General features: G+C 55.2%; 1 protein-coding gene across 4 annotated transcripts in view; it reads left to right on the top strand.

Moving 5' to 3' along the window:
• The window catches only part of RERE (arginine-glutamic acid dipeptide repeats), a 422,365-nt gene extending 399,069 nt beyond the window's left edge, over positions 1-23,296 (top strand). For 3 of the 4 annotated variants that reach the window (XM_059138457.1, XM_059138460.1, XM_059138461.1), the window contains 11 exons: positions 10,993-11,155; positions 12,116-12,208; positions 12,618-12,817; positions 13,950-14,111; positions 14,609-14,722; positions 15,000-16,330; positions 16,439-16,655; positions 16,961-17,684; positions 19,461-19,607; positions 20,121-20,301; positions 20,645-23,296. In XM_059138457.1, coding sequence (XP_058994440.1) covers positions 10,993-11,155; positions 12,116-12,208; positions 12,618-12,817; positions 13,950-14,111; positions 14,609-14,722; positions 15,000-16,330; positions 16,439-16,655; positions 16,961-17,684; positions 19,461-19,607; positions 20,121-20,301; positions 20,645-20,678 — 3,366 coding nt within the window. In that variant the 3' untranslated portion in view covers positions 20,679-23,296. The remainder of the gene's footprint in view (positions 1-10,992; positions 11,156-12,115; positions 12,209-12,617; positions 12,818-13,949; positions 14,112-14,608; positions 14,723-14,999; positions 16,331-16,438; positions 16,656-16,960; positions 17,685-19,460; positions 19,608-20,120; positions 20,302-20,644) is intronic. The other variant, XM_059138459.1, reaches the window with a different exon arrangement.
• The last annotated feature ends 3,430 nt before the right edge of the window (positions 23,297-26,726 follow it).

Genomic DNA, 26,726 nt, shown 5'->3' with positions numbered 1-26,726 from the left:
GGGCCCGGCCCGGTCAGGCTCTCAGGTCAGGACGCCTGTGAAGCTCATCTGCGTGGCACGTCTCTTTGGCATATGTGGCTTAGAGCCAAATGTGGCCAAGAGGGCTTCGCCCATAGCATAAGCCATTGGATGGCTTGAGGCGCGGTGAGCAGGTTGTGAGGGTGCTTGTGGGCTCCTAGGGTCTGTGCGATATAGTCCTTGGAGTTTGTTCTTGGTATGGGAAGTAGAACATATTTGTCTAGGCTTATGTGTAATTCTGATTGTGCCCTTGGGTCTACCAAATGTGTTTCTGAACCTGGTACCCTTGCTTTGGCCAGGTGCGGCTCTGTCATTCTTGGGTGCAGCATGGGGGGCTGGCTCCACCCTGAGGTGGGAAGGCTGGCTGCTCATTGTCGGGGATGCACAGTGCCCTTTTTTTGCTCCTCTGCCTATTCAAGGTCCATGGAAGAGGTTTAAGATACTTTGTAGATGAAAGATAACCCAAATTTGAGCCCCTGGCTTTAAAACCTATACACACACACACACACACACACACACACACTTCTCAATTCATAGTGGGACGGTTAAGAGCATAGGACTGGAACCAGACCCTCGGGGCTACCGCTTGAAGTTCTGTGAGCTTGGACATGTGGCTTTGTCTCCCTGTGCCTTGATTGTCTCATTGTAAAGCAAGGATAATGAAGATATTTATCTACTAGGGTAGCTATGAAGACTGAATATATTAAATTATAGAGGACACTTATTTATAGTGCTTAGCTCTCATCGTAGATGTCATAGCCCAGTAACAGTGATTGTTGGTTTGTAGGTCTGCTAAAGAGGAAGTGGATTCCTCAGCCACACCCCCTGCTGTCAGCCCCTGGCACCCATCTTCAGAGCACTGCTTCCAAGCACCACACACACTGGTCCCTGGAAAATGAAACAAAAATAAGAGCAATGTAGTCATTTTTCTTAACACTAAATACCAGATTAAGGAACTCTTCTTATTTGGGTATTGTCTTTCCTTTTTACTTTTTTTAGAGATAAAATGTCATTTCTTTTATGAAATAATGGTACGATCAGGAAGCAATTACTTATTTGTCTTTTTTTAAAGATTTCGTTTATTTCAGAGAGAGAGAGCGCGCGCACAAGCAAGGGAGAGGAACAGAGGGAGAGGGAGCAGCAGGCTCCCCACTAAGCCAGGAGCCCGATGTGGGACTCAATCCCAGGACCCCCGGATCATGACTAGCCGAAGGCAGATGTTTAACTGACTGAGCCACCCAGGTGCCTCCAAGAAGCAGTTATTTTTAATGACCTTACTTGAGAACAAAGTCAGTAGTCTGATATCTCTTTCTCAGAAGTTAATTTCTTAGAATTAATTTCAGGTGAATTTTAATGCTCAAGAAATATTCATTCCATCAAATGTTTACTGAATACTCATTATATTCAAGATGTTGTCTTGATAATAATAAGATCTCTGGGGTACTCAAAAGAAGTAGACACAGTACTGGGGATGTTGGACAGGTTCATTCATGGTTATGATCCAAGGGGGAGCCTGGGTATGCCAGGAAAGAGGCAAGTGCAGAAAACTGTAGACGTGCAGATGTTGTGATGACCTCAGGGGTTAGAGGAGAGGGTAAGTAAGACTTCAGGGAGAACGTGGGATCTGTGGTGACCTGAACCCAGGGTGGTGAGGACTCCGATACAGACACTGAGGAGACAGTGGTGAGGGGTTTGCAGGGCTGTAGCCCACAAGCAGAAGGGACGCGCCGAGGGACGGCAAACTGGCTGCGGCGTTTGGCATTAGCCAGGGGCTGTGGGAGGTGGGCAACGCAGGAGAAGGGTCTTCTTCGGACAGAGGGAAAGTCCTGGGAGAGACAGCAGAGCAACTGGACCTTTGTTTTGTTGGCCTTGTGGCGCCTTCATTGACTTGCAGCGGAAAGTGACAAGGTCAGAGCTGGTCTGTGGGAAGACTTGAGCGTGTCTCTCTGGGAGAGGACAGGCCAGCCTAGGACCTCCAGTCTGGACATGTGAATGGCGGTGTAGGACCAGAGAGAGAACCCACAAGTGGCTGAGGTCAACAATGAAAGCAACATAGAGTTTAGGAAATCTCATTACAATTTTGGCAAAAAAAACAAACATCAAAAAAAAAAAAAACCCATCGCCAACAAAAAAGAAAAACCCCTACAAAACTTTATTCATTCTTCCCCAGTGTATAAATAGTGGTAATCATAATTTTAAAAATTATTTAACCTCTCAACTAGGATTTCATTTTTAATATTTATTTATTTATTTATTTGAGAGCAAGAGAATGTCAGTTGAGTGCAGAGGGAGAGAGAGAATCACAAGCAGGCTCCCCACCAAGTGTGGAGCCTAACCCCGGGCTTGATCCCGTGACCCCAAGATCATGATCTGATCCGAAACCAAGAGCTGGATGCTCAGCCGAATGAGCCACCCAGTTTGCCTGTCAACTGGGATTTTTTAAAGAGATGTTGGGGGAGTGCCAGGTTCTGGAACATCTCTGTGGGCATGTTAGTGTGGCCTCTTCTTATACCCTGTTAAGCCCAGGAGACCTTCACGCACTTCCCAAGTCATCATCTTCCTCCCTTTCCCTTACCTTGCCCCAGAAGAGGAGCTGGAGGTGGGGCTGTTGCCTTGCCTAGAAACTGGCTGCCGCCTCACCCTCGGGCTTCCCCTTGTGGCCACGCTAGATAGGTGCCCTTGCGGCTTCTTGCACGAAGAAGGCAGTGATCCTGCTGTGTGCCTTCAAGCAGATCGTCATTCTGTCAGATGCTCTCTGAGACCACAGAGTTGCTAGTTAACGATTAAGCAGCAGAGCAGTTGACTGGTGTCGGGCTCCTTCAGGGATTAGGGCATTCGGTTGGTTAACAAAAGGAGGAGCCCAGGAGAGCACTGCTTTAATTATCAGAGTTGACGCTGGAAGACAACCAGTTGCCTGCTGGAAAAAGATCTGTAAAGGTGGCTGTTCCTAAACATAGCTGGTGGTTCTGCCCAGTGCCCAGCTTCTCACCTCAGTTGTTCGGAACAGCCGTCAGCACCAGCCCTTGAATCCTCAGGGAGTGAAAGGAAAGAATGACTTGCATAGGAGTCTCTGCCAGGAAATTTGACTGCCTTACTTCACTGCCCTGAGTTAGTAGTTTTTGCCAAGAAATGCAGCTGTAAATCCCAGGCAGGGGTGGTCGTGGAGGTCAGGGTGGCCAGGCTCAGCTGCAGGGTCAGAGCACTCCTATTAGAGGGCTTCCTGGGGGATGTGGCCCATGCAGGCTCTCCCGACCCGCTCCCAGAGCCAGAGCCGCATTCGCATTCGCCTGGGACCATGACCACTTTTGGGGCCCCGGGTTGGGGAGTGAAGTCTGAGAAGCAGCCTTGTGCCATGTTTCCTTCTCCCTCTTGCCCCTGCTGGGTTAGGGACCTTGTTCTGTAACTTTTCATTGCTCGCTGGAACTTCTCTCTGGAAAAACACACCTTAAAAAAAAGGAAAGAATGAAAAGAAAAAGGAAGCTTTAGATTTCTCCATTCCAGCCAGCCAAGTGGTGGGATTCTACACTCCTTTGTACCTCGGCCCCCAAGGGGCCGGATGGAAACTGAAGGGTCTCCTTCAGCAGAGGTTTTGCAGGGCAGTGATGCCCTGATTCTCACCAGCTGCACTTGAGCGTGCAGAATAGGGCATTGGGAGGAGAACAGTTAGTGTACTCTTTCTGCATATTCATGGTAAAAAATTTATTTGGCGTCAGAACAGTTAATAATAGGTCTTAAAGAATTCACATAATTTCTTCTAAATGCTTACTTTCTCACCCACGCGGTGGGCCCTGTCCCATCACATTGGCTAGCCGGGGCATGTGGGCTTGAGGAGCTGTGAAGTAGCTTTGGAGAGAAGCTCTGTTTCTACTGCCCTTATCCGAGAGCGGCTTCCCAGGCCCCCTCCCCCACCCCCCACCCTGCTCTACCCCACCGCCTTTCTCTGAGGACGCCTGTTGAAGGTTTGGTGCAGAAGAGAAAGTGAGCGGCAGCTCCCCTCCCCAGTGGGGGAAGCATTTCTCTCCTGGGGACCTTCGCTGTGGAGCGGGGCCCGGACCCGAGTCCTTCCTGCCTCCCTCGCTCCCTGCCCCTCCTCGCACAGACCAGGACTGGGTTCTCAAGGCCTTCCTTGACATAACTGAAGTCAGCAGTTCTCCATTTTTCCCGCTGGTCACAGAACCACTGTGAGAATGGAAGGTAACAGAGCGTGACTGTGTCCACCGAGTTGAGAGGAGCGTGTGAGAAGAGAGTTCTTGCCGAAAGACTGAGGCCTGCCTTGGCCTCACAGTAGCGGGCGGGCTGCAGGTACCCCATGGTCTGCATGCTGGGGTCACTAGACTTCATCTTCTGCCTCACACCCCCCACCCCTGCACCGCCTTCCCCACCCCTGGATGTCATGCCTTTTTTGTGTGGTTGTGGCAGGAATAATATGTTGTCGTCACAAGAATTGGGACTTAGTCCTAGGTTGTACCCTTAGGTTTCTCCCGTGGGACAAAAATAATGGACTCCCTTTTCCTGCCTCCGTATCAGCCTCCCAGAGAGCTCGTTTCTGGAGGTGATGGCAGGCTGAGGCGTAAGAGAGCCTTGGGGGCGGGGGACTTGGCTGCAGTGCTCGCCCCGCTCCCCTGGCAAGCCCTCGACACTTGCCTTCCAGTGCCTGCTCGCTCGCTGCCCACCTGCGCGGCTCGTGCCTCTGTGCCTTCCTCTTCCCAGGGTCCCAAGACATGTAGCTTATCTTACTTTAAAAATATTGTGTGTGTTGTATGTGTGTGTGTGTTTATCAGGCAGGAGGGGTTACAGGCTCCCCTCCCTTTGCAGTGCAGTGCCTGTGGGAAATTAAATAATAATCAGGTTTGTGGACATTGTTTTAACTCAGCGAGTGGCTGTAGGTAGATTGACCTGTTAGTAAGACGGGAGGGAGACCTGGTCAGGCTGCCAGCTGCCACCGTAGTACCCCACCCCGCTTCTGCTCTTGCGCACACGCGTGCAGTGGGATGCTTGCTTACCCTGCTCCCTGAAACGTGTCGCCAGTCTGTGGTTCACCCAGGGTGAAGCAGAGCTGGGCCCAGCCATGCCAGCAGAACTTACCTGAAATGAGTTTATACCAGGAGGCTCTTGGTAAGTGGTGAACGGCGTGAGCCCACCCCCACTCAGTTGCTTCAGTTCAGATGGTGTGGGGAGGGCGGGCATGGAGGACATTGCGCTAATGTTTTATGTGGAGTAAACTTGATGGCCTCACAATCCGACATGAGGAAGCACAGAACTACAATGGTGACTGCAGAGAAGGAACCAATCCTCCTACTAATTCCAAGTGGCTGAGCCCTAGAAGCTTCTGGATTACAGGAGTGGCCGTGATTGAGCTGTCTGCTGGTGCCTGGAGCCTTTGGTCAACCTGACTCTCTCGTCCCGGCCCCCACCCACCCCGATTGCGGAGCATCTTTAGCTCCATCCTCCTCCTGTGCCTGGCATTCCCCACCCCATGTTTTCATTTTGATGGAAAATCAGAGAAACTTCATGGGTCCTGGTTCTCTACCCCTGAGTGATTTGCCTAGGGAGAAGACCTGCTGTGCAGAGATCCTGCCTCAGGGCGGGGAGCTGGTGCCTAAACCCAGGAGCAGATCATGGGCTTCAGCCACCACTGCCCCCTTACACCAAAGGAAAGGCGAAGAGCTTGGGGTGGGGGGGGGGGGGAGCTGTGTGTGAGAGAGAATCTGCTAAATATAGACCAGTGGGTTTAAACGCTTCTCTTGGCAAGCACTGCAGCCCATAATGCTGTCAATTGGAGAGGACTTCGCCCCCTCTCCTTTCCTTTTTTGCCCAGGCACTAACCCAGTTTAGTCGCTCGTGCTGCGTGCAATTACAGCACGGAGACGTGAGGTGTGCTGGCTGGGAGGCCTTGTTGTGCGGTGGGTGAGAGCCCCGGGAACAAAACGATAGGGTCCGGCCATTCATGTCCACGTTGCTGCCTCTGTGTTTGCTTGCAAGCAAAGGCGGGAGCTAATTTGCAAGGCTGCCTTTGTAGAGCTGCCTTTTGATCAATGATTGCCTGTGTTAATGTTTCAGCAAGCTATTGATTTCTGCAACAGCTTTTGTTCCCTGAATTTATGTGCAGCGGGTCTCTGCAGCACACACTATGCATGTTTGATTAAAGTTCAATTGACTTCGTTCCTGGTGAGGCCTCTGGCTGCCTCATTCCCTATTTGTAGAACCAAAGCTTTTCCCGACATGTTCTTTTGTTTGTGCTCAAGACCTAGCCACCCATGCAGTCACCAGTATGCTGTTTCTAATCCTCCTAGATCCGCTCCATTCCAGTGTTTAATCCCTTCGTAGACATTGCAGTGGTTGAGAGGCAGCTAATAAAACCTGGCCTGGATTTTTTTAAGTCAACTTCACTGATGTGTAGTTGGTGTGCACACCATTTATACCATAAAAATATACCCACGTTACGTGCAGTAAGGGCACAGTTCAGGGAGTTCGATAACCGTGCCTCCATGCAGATAGCACCACTATCCGTTTGTACGATGCTCCCTTCTATGCAAAAGGTTTCCTCATGTTCTTCAGCAGGTAGTTTTCTACTTCCTCGTCCTCCAGACTAGGCAATCCCAGCAAACTTGTTTGCTTTTTGGGATTGTAGATTTGCCTTCTCTCTCTCTCTTTTTTTTTAGATTTGCCTTTTCTAGAATGGAATCAAACGGTCCATACCCCTTTGTATCTGGCTGCTTCTATCCAGTGTGATGTTCTGAGACTCATCCCTATTACCAGGTTGATCAGCAGTTGGTGCATTTTTATTGCCAACTAGCACCTAATAGTTGGGCGCACGGTGACCGTTTATCCCTTCTCCCACTGAGGGGTGTGGGAGTGTTTCCAGCTTTTGTCTGCAAAGAGTAAAGTTTCTGTGAGCATCTGGATGAAAGTCTTCGTGTGAGCATATGTTTTTAATTCTTTTGGGTAAACACCTAGGAGTGGGATCAGTTGCTGGGTCATATGGTAGATGTTTGTTTAGCTTTGTAAGAACTGCCAAAGTTTAAAAAGTGGTTGAACCATTTTATAGTCCCACCGTCAGCGTATGAAAGTTCTAGTCACTACCCCATCTTCCTATATTTGAAACTTATGTTTTCACTTTCCAAACTAGTTTATAGGCTTGTAGTGGAACTCCTTCTGGCTTGGTTGTTTGATCCTTTGTAGTCCTCTAATAGAACCTGCTCTGGACTCCTTTTCCTTATTTTGTTTTGTTTTTAAGATTTTCTTTTTTTTTGTGAGAGAATGAGCACAGGCAGGGGAGCAGTAACTAGGCAGAGGGAGAAGCAGGCTCCCCGCTAAGCAAGGAGCCCAATGCGGAACTCAGTCCCAGGACCCTGAGATCCTGACCTGAGCCAAACACAGACATTTAACCAACTGAGCCACCCAGGTGTCCCCTCCTTTTCCTTGTTTAAAAGGTGTTGTTGTTGTTGTTTTGTTTTTTTAAATTTGAGAGAGTGCATGCGGAGGAGTTCATGAGTTTGGGGGGAGGAGCAGAGGGAGAAGCAGACTCTGCGCTGAGCAGGGAGCCCAACTCAGGGCTTATTCCCAGGAACCCGAGATTGAACCTGATTCAACCTGCGTTGAAGGCAGACGAGTAACCACATGAGGTACCCAGGCATCCCTAAAAGATGTTATTTCTTAATTGCTGACAAAATGCTGATGTTTATTTCAATATTAGGTTTCTTTGTTTTGTTTCTTTTGTTTTCTAGTTCTCTCACACAGTCCGGGAGTACACAGTGCAGGAGTGGAAGTTAAGGTTGAGAACCTATGCTTTTTTCCTGAGCCTTTCTCTGTCTGGCATCTCGCTTTGGGCCAGTACCATAGCCTCAGTGAACTCTGGCTTCCCCGCTTTTCATCTGCCAGCTATGCCATCTTTTAAAGCCATTTGAAACTCTTTCAAACATTCCTATTTGAGACATTGAAATACTTTTGACCTTAAACAACACAGGTTAAATGGCTCAGGCTCACTTACAAACAGATTTATTTTATGTCGTCCAGTAATGTATATATATTTTTCCTTTTTATGATTTTTTTAGTAATTTTTATGATTGTCTTTAGTTTACTGTATTGTAAGAATACAGAAATAATACATAAAACATACGCAGTGTGTGTTAATCGACCGCTTATATCATTGGAAAGGTTTCTGGTAAACAGTAGACTCTTAGTTTTAGGGGAGTCAGAAGTTGCACCTGCACTTTGGCTGTGGGCGGCAGCAGGGGGGCGCAGGTCCCTCGTAACTGCAGGAGGCACTGCTGTGCTGCAGCCTAGTGCCGCGTAGAGACGTGCGGGCAGCTGTGCCAGTGCCACCCGCTGGCGCTGAGATTTTGGCAGAGACCCTGGTAGCGCCTTCCACCTCACTTTCTCTCCCATTTTTTATTCCTTCTGTCTCCTGTAGCTTCACATTTCCTCCTACATCCCAGGCTTCTCATCTGCTGGCCCCTAAAATGACTTCAGCTAGAGGAGGCAGTGGGAGGTACCACTTCCTTCCAGGTTTGGGATTGGACCATGATTTACTGTACTGGTTGTCTTTTTGAACTGATAGAGCATGTCACTTTAACAAAGTGTTGAAGGCTGACAGTGACTTCTCTTGGCTTCTGTTCTGTATTTTCTCATAGGAAAACCAGAGTCAGATCAGTTTTATATCAGCACAGGTCTCTTAATCCCCAGTGGATTTAGGAATTTGTTCCCTCTAGCCAGCCAACACCAAAAGATCAGTAGAGGTAAGTGACTTTCCAAGTCAGGAAAATAGGAAGGAAAGAGGCAGGAGCCAGGAGGTTTTCAGTTCATGACCTAGGGGCTCAGAGTGCTTCAGTCACCATAGGGACAAAGGTAGCCTGTGCTTGTAGAACAGCACGTGATAGCCAACAGCTCAGAAATCCAAGGGCAGGCATTCCTGCATCGTCACTTATTACTGTTTCTGTCTCGTGGATCTGAAAAGGGCCGGGTGAGTTTGCAGGCTCTTCTCTGGTGGCGGCTCCTGGCCTTCTGGGCCTGGGGTCATACTTCATCTGTTCGGTATTGGCAGTCACTAGCATTCTCTTAAGTAGCCCTTGGAAAGACTGAAACATACTCACGGCTCCAAGAGATACATGGTGTATGTAGGCTTCTGGAAGCCAGTCGGAAGCTCCTCTGGGATCACAGGCTCCTTTAAGGATCTGACGACAGCTGTGGTCCCACTTCTTAGAAAATGCACAGGCATAGACTCCGACTCTGAGCAGTGAACATTCAACACGCACGTGCTACCTGCTGTGCAAAAGCCATTTCCCCACTTAAAATCTGTCCTCTTCTCTACAAACTCACTTCTCATCATTCTAAGGCTCTAGCCATCACCAGCGTCTGTCTGTCGCCTGGTGTCTGTGCTCTTTGTCCACCACCGTCTCACTGGCACTGGTCTTTCCAGCCAGATCCCAGGTCACCAGAGAACAGAAGCTTCATGTCTCTCTCGGCTCCTCCCTTCACAGGGCACTGAGCCTTCCCTTCCATGAGGCAGTGCGGTGCTCTGGCCACCTGGCTCCCACCTGGGGGTACGAGGTTCCCACAGGGGCACTTCCCAGGATACAGTAGTCAGCCACACTAATTGATTGTCCACAAGATTGATTCAGTTAGAGAAAATCAATGTGAATTACACACTTTTGCTGTTTTAAGTGGGCTTTTTTGGTCTTTTTTATTTATTTTTTTTTTTAAGATTTATTTATTTATTTGACACAGAAAGAGAGAAAGAGAGAGATCACAAGTAGGCAGAGAGGCAGGCAGGCGGGGTGGGGGAGGGGAAGCAGGCTCCCTGCAGAGCAGAGAGCCCGATTTGGGGCTTGATCCCAGGACCCTGAGATCATGACCTGAGCCGAAGGCTTAACCCACTGAGCCACCCAGGCACCCCTTTCTGTCTTTTTAAATTCCTGGTAAAGATACTTTATCTTGGGATCTTCGTTTTAAGCAATTGATGTTGTGTCAACCAGGCTTAGCGGAACATGCCATTCTCCTGTTGGTGTGTGTGGTGTGTCTGCTGGGCTCCTGGGGTGGGGGGCAAAAAGCCCCTCTCTTAGAAAGATTTATTGATTTGTTTTAAAGAGAGAGCACACACGTGGATGCATGGGGGACCGTGGCAGAGGGAGAGAATTTCAGACAGACTCCCCGCTGAGCACAGAGCTGGAGGAGGGGCTGGGTCTCAAAAGTTGCATTTGGGCTCATACCCCCTTGCTATATTTCTTCCTTCCTTTCTTCCTTCCTTCCTTTCTTTCTTTTGTTCGTTCGTTCTTGGATTTCTTGTCTTCCTTTCTGCTGGGCCATGGAAAGAATAGCTCCTTCTGCCCTAAAGGCTGGCCTTGTGACGTACAGCACTGCCCCTCTGCATCAGCACCACGGTGTCTGTCCCTCAGGGCCTTCCACTGTCAGGCCTCAGTCTTCACCTTCAGGACGTTGTGTTAGCTTGTCCCGATGTGCGCACTCAGATTGGGGTAGAGGCTGTGGAGCAGTTTTCCTGGATCTGGGGTCTCTGTTTTTCCTAACCCCAGCTCACCACCATCTCAGTTTTTTCCTTTTCTTGTTCCTGGAATAACCTAAGTGGCCAGGATTTCCTTGTCATACCTGTGTGATTTCAGTGGAATGCTGTGAAGAAAACATCTGTACATACACTCTGTTGGAAGGCAAGCATTTTCCTTCTTTTCGATTGTTCATTGGTTTTTCTCCATGGCATCTGGCACATGGTAGGCGCTCAGCAGGTACTTGTTGAATGAACGAATGTTCTTGAGATCTAGAAATTCTGCTCTGCTGGGCTGAGGGGAACATCCCATTTCGCCAGTTAGTGGGCAGCTCACAGGTGTGCCTAGAGCAAGCACCATTCCCCTCATCTCCAGCACAGCTGTTAGGAACCAGCTCCTGCTCCTGGTGGCAGAGGGCAGGCAGACTGGGTGACCTGGAGAAGGAAAGCCCCTCTGAAGCCAGGCTTCTCTCCTGCAGGGGGAGCTGATCACCTTCTATTACTACTGGAAGAAAACCCCTGAGGCAGCCAGCTCCAGGGCCCATCGAAGGCACCGCAGGCAGGCCGTGTTCAGGAGGATCAAGACCCGCACGGCGTCCACACCCGTCAGCACGCCCTCCAGACCCCCCTCCAGCGAGTTCCGTAAGTGAGGGTCTTCACCCACGAGCCGCAGCGCCTTGCCCCCTCTCTGGGCCTGCCCACACAGGCACCCCTGTCAGGGTACAGGTTGGGGACAGCAGTGTGTGCTGCCTACTATGCAGCATAGTGTGAGGGACATAGCAGAGCCTGCACCGGGTGAGCGCTGACTTGGGGATTTGGTAGGAGAGTTTCAGTAATTATTCATGCATTTATATTTTTAAAATAATCTCAACATCATTTTAATTTTTTATGAAAATGTAAGGCTTGACCCTGTCTTGGGGTGTTTTCGGTAACTTCAGAGGTTGTCCACTTAGGGGAAGAGGTACTGTTTGAGTTCTGTTGGTATTGTGTTAGGAATAAGATCAGATTAATACTTCCTTCTTTTTCCTCCTGCTTTATCAAGACCCTCCTCTTGGTCCCAGTATGATGTGCAGTGTGATATGATACCTTCCTAAGTCTTCCTAGCTGTCCGCAAACAGCAGTGGGCCTTGCGGTTCTGTCCTGGCCTGGGGCACTCAGCCTGCGGGTTGCTTATGTTGCACATGCAAACAGGAACTAGTCCACTGGTGCTGGGGTTGTGGGGGGAGGTGTAGGACTCGGTGGGGAGGGAGCTCCTCAGGATGCCTGGATGTGTCAGGGAATTCGTATGGTTGTGCTTCGCTGCCCCCATTCCCAGTTGTGGGCATCAGTGTTTGCCACATCAGGATTCAGATGTGACATCAGTCTCCAAATACAGGGTAGGGCAGACCCTTGGGTACCACCCTTCATATGAGTTCTTCGTTCTGTTCACTGGCCCTGAGGAATTCAGAGTGGTCCTTCGTGAACACTGCCCCACCTCAGCCTTCCACGCCGCTCTGACTGGTGGCTTGGAGCCTGGGGCAGGCCACAGGTCACAGGTGGTCCTGGTCTTGGCCAAGCATGATGGTGTCTCCCCCACCCCTGTTGTATTCCTGCCATGCCCAGTGGACCTGAGTTCAGCCAGCGAGGATGACTTTGACAGTGAGGACAGCGAGCAGGAATTGAAGGGGTACGCCTGCCGCCACTGCTTTACCACCAGTAAGTGGGGATCGGGGGGGGGCGGGGAGTGTTGGGAGCATTCACTGAGACAGGCCAGGCTCAGGCACGTTCTTGTTCTGAACATTTCATGAATCTAGTTCAAGACCTGCCAGAGTGTCACTGGCTTGACATTTGCATTGTGCTTCAGGGTTACCTGAGAAAGCAGAAATCTGTAGCTTTTGTCCCTCCCCCGTTTATAGTCAGTGTGGTTGGGGGGGGGCGGGGGGTACCTGTGTTTCTGGGAAGCCTGCTTTCAGCTCCTCTTGGGCACCGTGAGAACTGGGAGGGAACGGATATTCCTGAAATCCTCTCCCACCCTGGGAGAGAGCAAGCAGCAGCCAAGCAAGTGACGGGCGTCTGCCTGAGGCCACGGAAGGGCCCTCACCTGCACCCATCTGCCCTACTGCAGCCTCCAAAGACTGGCACCACGGGGGCCGGGAGAACATCCTACTGTGTACAGACTGCCGCATCCACTTCAAGAAATACGGCGAGCTCCCGCCCATTGAGAAGCCCGTGGACCCTCCCCCATTCATGTTCAAACCTGTCAGAGAGGAAGAGGATGGGCTCAGTGGGAAGCATAGCATGAGGACGAGGCGCAGTCGTGGCTCGGTGAGTCCTCAGGGCAGATGACCCGGCCACTTCAGGTTACTAGGATGCTGGGGCTTGTCCCTCCCGGGAGGCTGGGAAGCGATTGGTTTCAGGTAGAGAACCATCCTCCTTTAAGGAGTGCTTGGCTTGAAGGTATTACTAGTTTTGTCTGTGGGTCTGGAAAGAGCCTCTGCTCTCTCCCTCCCTTGCACTGTCAGTGGGGTGCATGTCTTGAGCTTACTTTTACAGAGAACTCATCAGTGTCTTGTTCAGTGCAGGCTCTCCGAGTCCCCCAACTTTCCTCTGGCCCCTGGGCCCACCACCTGTAGTGTGGCATCTCATGTCTACTTAAAACTTGCAGGAGTTTGCTCTTTTTTCTCCCCCCACAATATTTGATTCAGTTTTCTGTTTTCCAGGTTGGAAATGTGGCAGCAGGGACCTTTGGGAACAAGGGTTTTCCCAGCTTGGGAGTTGGGGATGCCCAAGGGTCTTCCCTGTAACTGGTCTCCCCAGTGACTCTTGTAGGCATGTAGATGGCACCGTCCACCTTCCTCTGACCCTGCCATCTTGTCAAGGCTGCTGGTGCCCAGGCTGCCTGGCAGATGGACTGATGTGAATCATTGTCCCCCCGTCTCTTCTGCGTGCCATAGCTTTGCAGAAACGTGCTCAAGTGCTTGGTGGTTTTAGGAGCTGAGCTATGTTATTTGACACCTTCTCCCTTTGGGTCATACTATCAGACAAAATCGGCAGGTGTTTGGTTTGGTTTGGGTGAGGAAGTGGGCAGTTCTATGGAATGAACAGAGCGAGGTGATAGGAAGCAGAGTATGTGATCATTCTGGAGAACTTGGCAGAGTAGAGGCCCTCGTGGACTTCTGCCCCCTTAGAAGATCTAGCTTGTTTCTGCCCCACAGCCAGGACCATCTCCGGAGAGGGGTGCTTTGGGTTTAGGGATTGCTGTCTTTTCATGTGAACCCACCCATTCAGCCCCCTCCCTTAGTTCCATATTGACCCCCACACAGCAAGGGGCAGCCAGAGGCGCCTGTTGCTCACCAGAGCCTGGGGTCTGCCATCGTGCTGGTGGCAGGCTCTGTTCCTGGGGATGCTGTGTGTGTGCTGGGCTCTGGTCTCACCAGCCTCCGATTTGGGTGGGCAGATGTCTACACTGCGCAGTGGTCGGAAGAAGCAGCCAGCCAGCCCTGATGGTCGCGCCTCACCCATCAATGAAGATATCCGCTCCAGTGGCCGGAACTCACCCAGCGCTGCCAGCACCTCCAGCAACGATAGCAAAGCAGAGACCGTGAAGAAGTCAGCCAAGGTGAGGTGCCCATCCCCCAGGACATTGGGCCAGCTCGGCCCTGCCCTCTCATTAAAGCCCAGGTTGCTGGGGTTGATGTTCAGATTCCTCAGCTATGGGGCTGCAGGTCGTTCCTGGAGCCTCCCTGGGCATCAGCATTGCCCTAGACTAGGGCCACAGATTGCAGCTTAGGGTCTAGGGTCTGGAGAAACGGGGTCCATTGCAGGTCCCAGCACTGACCTTTGAGGACTGCCTCTGCCTTGAGTTTCCCAAGGCCTCAGGGGCAAAGGATAAGGTGTGATTGGAAAGGTCCCTTCCCCCCCTAAAGCCAAATTATTTCCACCCCCAGGTACTTGTTTCTCCTGACCTCAACTAGTCCCTTCCAGAACATTCTTGCTTCTGGAGATGGAGCTCCGAATTCCAGAGCAATGTGTCAGCGAATCATTATCATTTACCCCTTGGGGCTGATGGGACATCCTCCCTTGTCCTGATGCCCCTCTTGGGCTTTCCCACTGCAGAAGGTGAAGGAGGAAGCCTCATCGCCCCTTAAGAGCAGCAAGCGCCAGCGGGAGAAGGCGGCCTCTGATACGGAGGAAGCCGACAGGACCAGCTCCAAGAAGACGAAAACCCAGGTGAGATGCGCAGCTGAGCCACTAGGACTGTAGCTGGCAGCTAACATCCCTTGAGAGGCCTTGAGCCCAGATCTCCCTGGGACCTAGCAGTGCCCCGTCTCCTAGGGAGAGACTAGAGTGGTTTCCGAGAGTGGCCGGGTCAGAGGGTACCTATGCTCCCTGGGGGCAGGCTTGCCACCTTGTGTGCACAGACCTGTGTTGTGTGCCAGGCGCTAGCACCGCAGGGCAGTGAGAGCCTTTGCTGTCCTAGAGCCATCCTTCCCATCTCTGGCCCTAGGAGATCAGCCGGCCCAACTCGCCATCAGAAGGTGAGGGAGAGAGTTCGGACAGCCGCAGTGTCAACGATGAGGGCAGCAGTGACCCCAAAGACATCGACCAGGACAATCGCAGCACGTCCCCCAGCATCCCCAGCCCCCAGGACAACGAGAGCGACTCAGACTCTTCGGCCCAGCAGCAGATGCTGCAGGCCCAGCCCCCAGCCTTGCAAGGGGCCCCCAGTGCGGCCCCTCCAGTTCCCTCCACTGTCCCACCGGGAGCCCCGCAGCTCCCCACACCAGGGCCCACGCCCTCTGCCACCGCAGGCCCTCCACAGGGCTCGCCCTCAGCCTCCCAGCCCCCTAGCCAGCCACAGGCTCCGGTGGCTTCTGCTCCCCATGCTCATATCCAGCAGGCACCTGCCCTGCACCCACAGCGGCTGCCCTCACCACACCCCCCGCTCCAGCCTCTGACCGTGACAGCTGGCCAGACCTCTGCCCCACCTCACAGCCAGCCCCCGCTGCATAGTCAGGGCCCAGGTGGCCCTCACAGCCTCCAGGCCGGGCCCCTGCTGCAGCACCCAGGCCCCCCTCAGCCCTTTGGCCTCCCTCCCCAGGCCTCTCAAGCATCTGCTCTTCCTCATGCCTCCCTGCAGCCCACGGCCTCGCAGTCAGCCCTGCAGCCCCAGCAGCCCCCACGGGAGCAACCCCTGCCACCGGCCCCCTTGGCCATGCCCCACATCAAGCCCCCACCCACCACGCCCATCCCCCAGCTGCCGGCCCCCCAAGCTCACAAGCACCCACCTCACCTCTCAGGGCCCTCGCCCTTCTCCATGAATGCCAACCTCCCACCCCCTCCAGCACTGAAGCCTCTGAGCTCCCTGTCCACGCACCATCCCCCCTCAGCCCATCCCCCTCCCCTACAGCTCATGCCTCAGAGCCAGCCCCTGCCCTCCTCCCCTGCACAGCCCCCGGTGCTGACCCAGAGCCAGAGCCTGCCTCCTGCTGCTGCCACTCACCCCCCAGCGGGCCTCCACCAGGTGCCCCCCCAGCCCCCATTTGCCCAGCACCCCTTTGTCCCCGGGGGACCTCCTTCCATCACCCCTCCGACCTGCTCCTCCACCGCCACCCCTCCTGCGGGACCTGGCCCCTCGGCCCAGCCGCCCTGCTCTGCTGCTGTGTCTTCAGGAGGCAGCGGCCCCGGGGGGGCAGCCTGCCCACTCCCCACCGTCCAGATCAAGGAAGAGGCTCTGGATGATGCTGAGGAGCCCGAGAGCCCGCCTCCCCCGCCGAGGAGCCCGTCCCCCGAGCCCACTGTGGTGGACACCCCCAGCCATGCCAGCCAGTCCGCCAGGTACTAGCTTCCCAGGAATGCGGGCACAGCCAGGGCAGGGACAGGCTGGGCAGCTGGGGCAGGCGGAGGCCTTGGCAGGGCCCCAGCGAGAGATGTGGCCTTCTTTAGGTTCTACAAACATCTGGACCGTGGTTACAACTCGTGTGCGCGGACAGACCTGTATTTCATGCCTCTGGCGGGATCCAAACTGGCCAAGAAGAGGGAGGAGGCCATCGAAAAGGCCAAACGGGAGGCTGAGCAGAAAGCACGAGAGGAGCGGGAACGCGAGAAGGAGAAGGAGAAAGAGCGCGAGCGGGAGCGGGAGCGGGAGGCGGAGAGATCAGCTGTGAGTCGGGGAGCCACCAGGCCACGGGGTGGGGGGGTCCCGCCCCAGCTCTGCTCTGCGGCTCCCTTTCTCCGGTGCACAGCCCAGCCCCATCCAGGGCACGAGGGAAGCTGCCGGCACAAAGCAGACCGTTCAGCAGGGGCTGGACCATGTCCTCGCGGCCCAAGCTTGTCCCTGGCTGTGGTCGGGGCTTGCTCTTGTTGGGGCGGACGGACCACCTTGGCTGGCGGGTGCGGGAGAGCAGCAGGGCTGGGCCCGGCTCTGCAGAGTGAGTGCCTGCCCCTCACAGCCTTCCCTTCCTTCAGCAGAAGGCGTCCAGCTCGGCCCACGAAGGCCGCCTCAGCGACCCCCAGCTCAGTGGTCCCGGCCACCTGCGGCCATCCTTCGAGCCACCACCAACCACCATTGCCGCGGTGCCTCCGTATATCGGGCCCGACACACCTGCCCTTCGGACTCTGAGCGAGTACGCTCGGCCTCACGTCATGTCACCCACCAACCGCAACCACCCCTTCTACATGCCCCTCAACCCCACTGACCCTCTGCTGGCCTACCACATGCCCGGCCTCTACAATGTGGACCCCACCATCCGGGAGCGGGAGCTCCGGGAGCGGGAGATCCGGGAGCGGGAGATCCGGGAGCGGGAGCTGCGGGAGAGGATGAAGCCAGGCTTCGAGGTGAAGCCCCCGGAGCTGGACCCCTTGCACCCAGCCACCAACCCCATGGAGCACTTCGCCCGGCACAGCGCCCTCACCATCCCCCCCACGGCGGGCCCCCACCCTTTCGCTTCTTTCCACCCGGGCCTGAACCCCCTGGAGAGGGAGAGACTGGCCCTGGCGGGCCCCCAGCTGCGGCCCGAGATGAGCTACCCTGATAGACTGGCGGCCGAGCGGATCCACGCAGAGCGCATGGCGTCGCTGACCAGCGACCCTCTGGCCCGCCTGCAGATGTTCAACGTGACTCCGCACCACCACCAGCACTCCCACATCCACTCGCACCTCCACCTCCACCAGCAGGACCCCCTCCACCAAGGTGGGTGCCCCTGGGGCTGGGCTGGGAGGGTGCTGTGGGTTGAGTTCTGGGGTGACAGGGCGCAGGCCAGAGATGGAGCCGCTGTCTGCACGCAGAGGCAGTTCTTTCCGAAAGGAATCCTTCCTTCCTGCCGGAGCTGGGGGCAGTCGGCCTCGGTGCGGGGTCCTCTCGCCGCCTCCCTCCCCCGCAGCCTTGGCCTCCGCCCAGCCCCTCAGTTCTCCAGAACGCTGAGTCACCCTGGGGCCCTTTGCTTCTGGTCTCCTGGAGGAAGCTGGGGTTTTTGGCCCTGGGCTTCCATGCCAGGGAGAGTGGGAAGCGACCTGTGCTCACTGAGTCCCGTTAACGGCGGGAGCTGGGGCCTGAGGAGCGGGGCAAGGGCATTGGAGCCCAGGCGGAGGCCCTGGGGTATCTTTCAGTGAGAACTTAAAGAACAGCCCTCCTGTTCCCTCTTTGGGTACAGGGCCTGGGCTTTTCCTGGCTCATCTGGTGAAGGCCACCCAGTGCTCTCCACTCTGGGAATGAGCTCCCAAAGGTCTGCCAACTGGCCAGCTGGGCCGAAGGCAGAGACCGGCACAGCCGGAGTCCCTGCTCCGTCTACAGCTCTGCAGACCTGCTGGATGGGGCGGGAGGAGCTCGGCCTGTGCCCTGCACCCAAGGCCTGCCATGGCGTCCACAGGGCACAGCCCACATGTAGGACTTCTGAGTGGGCAGACCTGCCCCCGTGCTGAGGAGGAGGGTGACTGCTAGGGCGACCCCTGGCTCTCTGCATACCCAACCCCGATTCGGGAGCCTGGACTCTGTTCAGGCAGATGGTTCTGGAGAAGCCTGGGAGCTGTCACTTTCACTCTACAGTCCTGACACCTGGAGCCTTAAGGCCACCCGGCATGGGCCGTGTGAGCCCTGGTGTCACCAGTGGGTGTGTCTCAACCAGCTATTTGAGAGTAGGCAGTCATCCGTCCATACGACATTCATCCACTTGATAGATAGTCACAGAGCACCTGGGGTACGTCCGGCACAGTTGTAGATGCTGACAACAAGCCTGTCCGCTTTTGCGTCCCAACGCAGAGGCAGTCAGCCAGTGCATCTCGGGATGTGGAGAGCAGTCAGGGTTCTGGAGGACACCTAACCGGGGGAGGGAACGGGAGCTGGGAGCAAGGCTGCTGTGAGAAAGCCACGAGAAAGCCTGGTCAAGAAGGTAACTGTGGAGCAGGCTTGACAGGGCAATGGGGCCCCGGGCCTAGGAGGAGAAAGTGGGGCTTCGTGCGCCGCCTCCCTGCTCACGGCGCAGGGTATCTGGCCGCTCCCACTCTGCTGACCCCTGTGGGTTCTGTGGGTGAAGGGCCAGGGAGGAGGCTCTGGGCAGTGTTGCCAGTCCAGCCGACAGCTGGGGTGAGACACGCTGGCTGTAGCACGACTAGAGTGACCCCGGGTCCCCTGCAGACCTGGCAGGTGCACGGCAGGCCTCAGGTGTTCAGCCAAGTAGGCTCTGATGAGCAAAGTCCTCAACAAAACAGCGTGGGGGAGACTGCCTTAGGGGTGCTCGGGAAAGAGCAGAGAATATCGTGTATCAGTTTATCTCCGTGTTACGTTCTGGAACTTTGCTGCAGGTTGGGGAGGGGGCAGCCACTCTGGGTCAGCACTTGGTGGCCCTGGTGGCCAGGAGCTGGCTGTGGTTGAGGAGGAGGTCACTGGTAATTACGGCCGAGGAGGGCGGACAGGGAGGGAGCCCCAGAGCCCTGCTCCGCCCTGCAATCTGGACTTCTGCCTCTCTTCCAGGCTCAGCAGGCCCAGTGCACCCGCTGGTTGACCCCCTGACCGCTGGTCCTCACCTGGCTCGCTTTCCCTACCCCCCCGGCACTCTCCCCAACCCTCTGCTTGGACAGCCCCCCCATGAGCACGAGATGCTTCGTCATCCAGTTTTTGGTAAGAATGCGCCTGGGAGAGGAGGGGGCAGTGTGAGAGCTGGGTGGGTGTCTGATGTCCCCTTCGGTCAGTCGTTCGTCCGCCTATTCAACAAATCACCTCCTGGGAGCCAGGCAGGTAGACCCAGCCCAGAGAGCTGGGGTGGAGCAGTGTAAGGGCATCCCCGGAGCCAGGACAAGGACAGTGTGATGTGAAGGAGGGACGGAGGCACTGGAGCCCAGCTGAGGGCTCGGGGTGGGGCTCCTGAAGCAGTGAGAGGCCGAGTCCTGAAACCTTGAGGACCAGGCGGTGTATATTCCGTCTTCTCCTCCCCTCCGCCCCCAGGGTCAGGGATCCGGGTGGGGGGGCGGTTTGGGCCTCCTCTCTCGGGTCGGGGGTGGGGGGGCTCTGCTGCACAGGCCCCTCGCTCCTCCCCTCAGGAGCCTGGCTCCTGACCTGACAGCCTTGCTGGCCCCTCGCTCCCTGGCCACCTCCGTGGCCTTTCTGGATCGAAGGCTCTTCTGTGTTTGGCAGGTACCCCCTATCCCCGAGACCTGCCCGGGGCCATCCCACCCCCCATGTCTGCAGCCCACCAGCTGCAGGCCATGCACGCCCAGTCAGCAGAGCTGCAGAGACTGGCCATGGAGCAGCAGTGGCTGCACGGACACCCCCACATGCATGGCGGCCACCTACCAAGTCAGGAGGACTATTACAGGTGAGGTGGGGAGGGGCCGGCGTGGTGGGGTGGGGGGTGCTCTCCGTCTGAGCCCAGGCTCCCCCATGCCCCACCTGGGGGCTCCCACATACCCCACCTGGGGGCCACCGGCCCAGCCTAACCATCACCCCTCCTGGCGGTGCCCACGGCGCTCCTTCCATATCAGCAAGTGCCAGACCCCCTCCCAGTGGCTCTGCGGGCCCAGGCCTCTGGCCTCTGGTCTCTGGGGACTCGGACAGAGCCATCTTGGTGGGAGGGAGGGGCAGAGGAGGGTCGTCATGCACGCCTAACCCACCTGCCCGGGCTTGGTGCTGAATACTTTCTCTTTCTGTTTGCTTTCTAGTCGACTGAAGAAAGAAGGTGACAAGCAGTTATAAGTTATTTATTTGTTAGCGCTGGCTGTGGAAACCCCAATTCTTGGGGGGAGAAACAGGACTTTTTACATACAATATGAGCTACAAAAGCAAAAAGAATATCTTCTAAAGATTTCTTTATATATTTAAAAACCCCACAACTAAAAATGTTATCAGCATAATAGTGTTTGTTTGTAGAGAGGATTCCTCGAGACTGGTTTGGGTGCTCCTGCATGACAGTCCCCCAGAAACTTAGTGAGTCCTGGACTGGACTGAACATTCAGAAAACTTTCCCTGCAATCTTGGGGTTTGGCTTTAGTTTTCTTTTCCTTCCTTGATTTCTTGGTAGGTGCTAGAATCCAGTACACACCCTTCACTGTGCGTGCAGACACACTCAGTTACGTGTGTTCCAGAACCCACGAGGTTTGCAGATAGGTGGCATATGAGTTTGGAATCCAAGAGCTATAATTTTTAAAAAAAACTTTTATTTTAATACATTGTAGGAGATCTTCATAATTTGAGAAAGTTCTGCAGCATGGCTTTTTATGTCTGTAAATAAATAATTTTAGAATGGCATTTTTTTTCTTCCACAAACTATTCTGATCTATTTTTTCCAGCCATGTCACTAATTGTGAATTCCTACCAGCTATTGACAGAATACAGAGTTGATTTTTTAATAAAAAGTTATATATAATTATCCCTTTAATTAAAGGGAACAGGTGGGCGTTACTAATTGCAAACGGGCAGAGGCTTGGGACGTGGGGCCGTCGCAGCAGGGAGTACCCGGGGGTCCGCAGGGACAGTGTGACAGACCGTTGCTTTGTTTTGCTGCCTTGATTTTCACTTCCGTCTGTTTCTAGCTTGGGCTTTGCCAGAAGTGCAGGTATCTGTTAGATGAAACCGTTCTTCTTTTGTCCCGGGAGTGCAGGAGTTAAGTGTCCACCTTGTTCTGTCTCTGCAGGATAGAAAGCACATGTTTCTGTGTGTCTGATTGTAGAATCCCTTATAGGTTTCTGTGCACACACGTTTGGTTGTTCTGGATCAACTGCCTTTTTAAATACTCTGACAATTTCATAAACATTCTAGAAAATTCAAGAAAACACGATTCCCTGCAAAGAACTCCTCACACATGCTTGCCAAAGGAATCTGTTTGAGAAAAAACCCTGCCCTGTGTGTGTCATCATTAGGGTCCTCCTGTGGGGAGGCCAGGTCCTCTGGCCATGCAGCTGGAGGCCTCGGAGTTGGCACAGTTGTGGGTGGCGGCCTGCACACCTCCCCCAGGAGGCGGTCCATGCACGGTGACCCACATCACATGGGGACACCATGTTGAGTCCCACCGTTCCTCCTGGGGGCAGGAGCAGGAGTCGCAGCTGCTGATGTGGAATGAGAAGGCAGGCTTCCTTCCACCTGGGAGCTGCCAGCCCGAGGGCTCCGGCCGGTCTGCGGAGCGCCCACCTCTCCTTTCTGAGTCACGGGCATGGTGTGCTTTCTCCAGGGCGGGGGACCTGGGGATGTCTGCACCCGGGGATTCGGCCTCCCATCTGGGTGCGATCTTCTCTGTTCCTCCCCCTTCAGACTCTTGAGGGCTGCTTCTGCCATTGCGTGTGGTAGTCCCAGCGGAGAACTGCTCGACGAGACAGAGCGCCCGGGGCTCGGGAGTGTGGGGTGTGGGGTGTGGCCAGGACTGGAACTCAGTTCAGGGGTCAGACGCGCCAGAGGCTGGCGCGTTGACCCAGAAGCCAGCAGGCAGATTTCGGGTTCTGGACTCAAACCTGCATCGGGGGCATTTCCAGTTTCTACTTAAACTGTTTGGTTTCAGTTGGGACAGACAGGATTGTTTTGTCTGCTGGGAATATTCTGGAAATGTTTGTCGTTTTCCTCTTTCATTTTCTCCCGTTCCATTTCTGCCTTAACTTCAGCTCCTTAGAGGGAGGCAAGCTCAAAGGAGCCCTGTGTGCCCAGACCCGGTGTGCGCGGGCCAGAGGCGCTTGTTTCCTCCGGGGACAGGGCCGGCCCGAGGCCCCCACCTCCTCCGCATCTTTGTTTTCCTTTCGGTGGAACACGGTGCCTGCCACTCAGACCTTCCTGACCGCCTCTCTGTGTCACCCATTTTTCCAAAGAAGAGACAGAGTGAAGTACTTGCCGGTCTCTACTTGAAGACTGTCTGAAGGTGTTTTCTCGTTAGGTTTCGGTTCTCCCCCACATCCCAAGGTGAAGCACCGAGATTCCGCCGTTTTGAGAACCTTCGACCCGAGACCCTCACTGGGTCAGCTACGGTGTGTTCAGGAGGCCCCAGACCTTCACGGTGTCTTTGAAGCCCGACCCCTTGGTTTCCTTTTGGATTTTCCTTCCTTTTGTTTGAAGTTTGGTTTGGCTTCTCCGTGTCCTGTACGCGTCTTGTCGAATGTTGTTGGGATTGATCTTCGCGCTTCGCTGTGGCAGCAGAGCGGAGTGTACATTCTGGTTCGCGACGTTTATATATATCTTGAAGCTAAATGTATATATGAGTAGTTTGCCATGAGATAACACAGTGTAAACAGAGTAGACACCCAGAAATCGTGACTTCTGTGTTCTCTCCATTTGAGTATTTTGTAATTTTTTTGAGATATTTGTGGACATAAATAAAACCAAGCTACACCGCAGCAGCTGGGTGTGGACCAGTGGCCTGTGTCTCATTCCTGGGGCGGGGGGGGGGGAGATCTTGGCAGCTGCCCCTGCCTAGGTCCCCCAGGCTGGGGATGGGGCAGAGGGGAGAGTTGGGGTCTCTGCTGTTTCCGGCTCAGTGTTTGCCTACCCTTAAAGTGGCTTCCAGAAAGATGATCCTCTGCCGTGTCCGGTAGGAAGGGTCTCTCTCAGTGCTCTCAGGAGTGCTCCGACCTCCAGTTGGAGAGTGTCGGCGCCCGCAGTGAGCACACCCACGCGGCGGAACGGGCCTGGGGGAGGAGCACACTAGCGCCGGGGACATCTCTCCTCACTCAGATCTCTTTCTCCCCCTGCCGCTTGCCCACCCTTCTCATTTGTGACCCTCTACGGTGAATGGGCATACAGCTCCTCCCCTGCTTGGAGGACAGGTCTGAAGCTAACCACCGGTGCAGTGGCCTCCAGCCATCCCCTCTCTGCCCTGCCAGCGCGTCAGCCCACCCTCAGAGCTGCCCTCCAGTGTCCCGATGCAGTCTAGCGCCCGAGAGCGGAGCGAGGCAGCTGATGGCTGGGAGGCTGTGCATGTGGCTGTGGGGAGAAGCAGGCATCGGAACGGATTCCGGCTCAGCTTTCGGAGACTGTCAAGGGCTTTTTCCTAAAGCTTCAAGACTATCACTGCAAGACTATTGCCTTTCCGTCTGGAGTATGGGCTTCCAGATGCCCTGGGAGACGGAGCAAGAGCGACCCTGTTGATGAACTGCCTTCCAATGGGGCTGACTGCCTGGTGGTGGCAAAGGCTTGGGGAGTGGCTCATGTCACTGCCTAGTTGAGGGCGGGACAGTTCTGCCAAGCAGAGGACCCTGAGGGGCATACCCACTGATGGCCCTGGAGGCAGGTCTGTGTTCTCTGATGGCAGGCATCCTGCTCAGCAACTTGGGTGGTCGGGGGGATAGAGTTGAGGGGTCTGCCAGAGTAGGCATAGGGGGCACAAGTGACGGTCATTCTGGATCATGGATGAGAAGGCGGGAGTGGCAGGGGGGTGCAGAGGGAAGGGGGAGCGGCCAGAGCCGCCTTTGCCGGTTTCTTACCTAGAGCGCACACTCTCTGACCGTAGCGTCAGGCCTAGACCTACGAACTACAAGTTCCAGACAGGTTGAAGTATCAGGCTGTGGTGTCTGTGAATGGGTACTTAGATTGATGCTGCAGAAAGACCCTTGGATCAGAGCTGCTCAGGCCATAGTTGTCAGGTGTGGACAGCTGTGGCCATTGTCCCTGCCCTGCCCTGCCGCCTTCTGAGGCAGAGAGCCTGCGGCAGTGACCGTCTGCTGCTGGATCCATGGGGAGGACGAAGCCACTGGGGCCCTGGCTCTGCCCTCGCCTCTCGCCACCTGGATGAACGGGCATTGGTGTCCCCGTGGATGGACCCTCGGCTTGGGCTGAGGTGCTGGTGGCTCCACAGCCCCTCTGGTTAGGGAGCTGAGAAGCGTGAGCTATGAAATGGCACTCGGCAGGGCTGGGTGCGCGGTCACTGTGTTGACAAATGCCTACGGTAAGTCCAGGGGAACGGGGCAGCTCAGCGAGGCACCACCTGGGCGAACTGAGGCCACTTACGCATAGGGCAGGGACGCATGACAGCATCAGCAGTGACCTCCCATGCCGACACGGAGTTATAAGACCTTCAAATGCCAGGAACGCGGAGCCGAACACATGCAGGTGCAGTGGCTGACAAGGGACGGGCAGGGCTGGAGTGCTTCTGGCCAGAAGCTTGTGGGAGCCTGAGCGGCCGCCCTCGGCCTCTCCCGGACAACCCACTCAGCTCCTGGACTCAAAAGCTGTGGAATCCCAACAAGACCAGTTATACCAGACAGCTGGGATCAAGCCACAGGCCCCAGGACCAGTAGAAGTATCTGTCCTGCACTAGACCTCCGAGCTGTGGAGACCTCAAGGGACAGAGGGACCCTGGGCCTCCCTGTCTCCTTCCCAGAGCGACTCCGCAGACCAGTCTGCGGGGGGAGGTGGCCGTGGGGCTGGCTGTCCAACGGGCTGCCGCGGGCTGCTGGAGAAAGTGAGCTCTGGAGGCCTGGGACTCGTGGCGGGCAGGGGCCCTGCGGGAGGCAGGCTGTCGGAGCTGCAGTGTCTCTTGTGGCTGAAGCCCGTGGCCCGGGAACGGCAAGTGCTTCACCACAGGGCTTGCCCACATCCCTGGTTCTCTGTTCTGCAGTTCCGGTCCGTGGAGGTCTCCGTATCTGTGGTGTCCCCTCACTGGGTCCCGGGCTGCCCCAGGGTGCTCTGGCAGCTTGCCTTCCAGACTCCCAATCTCTGACCCAGGGCGGCTCTTCGCCAAGAACAGCTTGCAAGTCTTGGGTAATTGTTTCCTTCTGGCATATTAGGGACCCAGGCCGCAGAAGCTGCGCCTGCATCCCCCGACCCCGACCGGGGTTCCAGGCGTGGAAGGCACTTGCTTTGCAAATGTTTGCTGACCGAGAATGAACAGGCACCTGCAGGGGAGGGCTCCTCAGTGCACCGACCGGGTGTGCTGTTGAGTCGTAGGCCTGGGTGACCAGAGAGAAGGGCCTTTGGCCCCATTCACAAAGCTGGTCACTACTGGGGCACCTGAAGTGACCCTCTTAAGTTTCTCTCAATCCTGCCATCCCCTGACCACCTGAGCCTGCTCTGAGATCTCCCAGCCCCTCTGGCTCTGGCCTTGGTCTGCCCCATTCGATGTTTGGGTCAGGAGAGGGCATCTGCTTCACCGTGGTCAACCCTGCAGTGTGGACACCCAATGTAGCGAACTAGACTAAAAGCAGAACCTTAATGCCCTTCTTAGTAGACCTTCCAGCCTGTGGCGGGCATGGTGTTTAAGAGCGGATGTCTGTGTACCTGTCCCCCAGCTGTCTGTCCAAGGTCGCCCCTGCTCCCCTTACTTTTGCCCGGACTCTGCTGTGCTTCATGCCGCAGAAGACGCCACTCCTGGTCCCGACCACCAGGTGGCGGCGTCCATCAAGCCCTGGTGGCGTTCTTCCCGTCACAGGGCCTGAAGGGACAGGTCACAGCAGAAGCGTGGGAGACAGATGGCCGGAAAGGGGGCCGAGGGCTGCGGGTGGCGCGGGTTGGGCCCAGCATGGATGCTACGGCAGGGAAGGCTGTTGGGAGGTCAGGAGGTGCTTCTCTGCGGTGTTCAGCTGTATTCCCCCACGCTGGGCCATACACTGTAGGTGCTCAGCAAACTGGCTGAGTGACGGTCACCCCATGATCACCTCAGCCATGGTGATTTCTAGCATGATGGCCCTTGAAGCTCCCCGAGAGTTCCCCTAAGCCACCACTGCCCTAAGGGTCCTGTACCGCAAGTATGCCCCCATCTCAGGACATCTCCTCTCCTCTGAGTCTTTCAGGAAGAGGGTCCTCAGAGGCCCTCCGACCTGCTCACGGCCA

Source organism: Mustela lutreola, chromosome 10 (assembly GCF_030435805.1).
Source record: "Mustela lutreola isolate mMusLut2 chromosome 10, mMusLut2.pri, whole genome shotgun sequence".
NCBI lineage: Eukaryota > Metazoa > Chordata > Mammalia > Carnivora > Mustelidae > Mustela > Mustela lutreola.
Note: the sequence above shows the minus strand (reverse complement) of the source record. Positions and strands in the feature narration are given on the sequence as shown.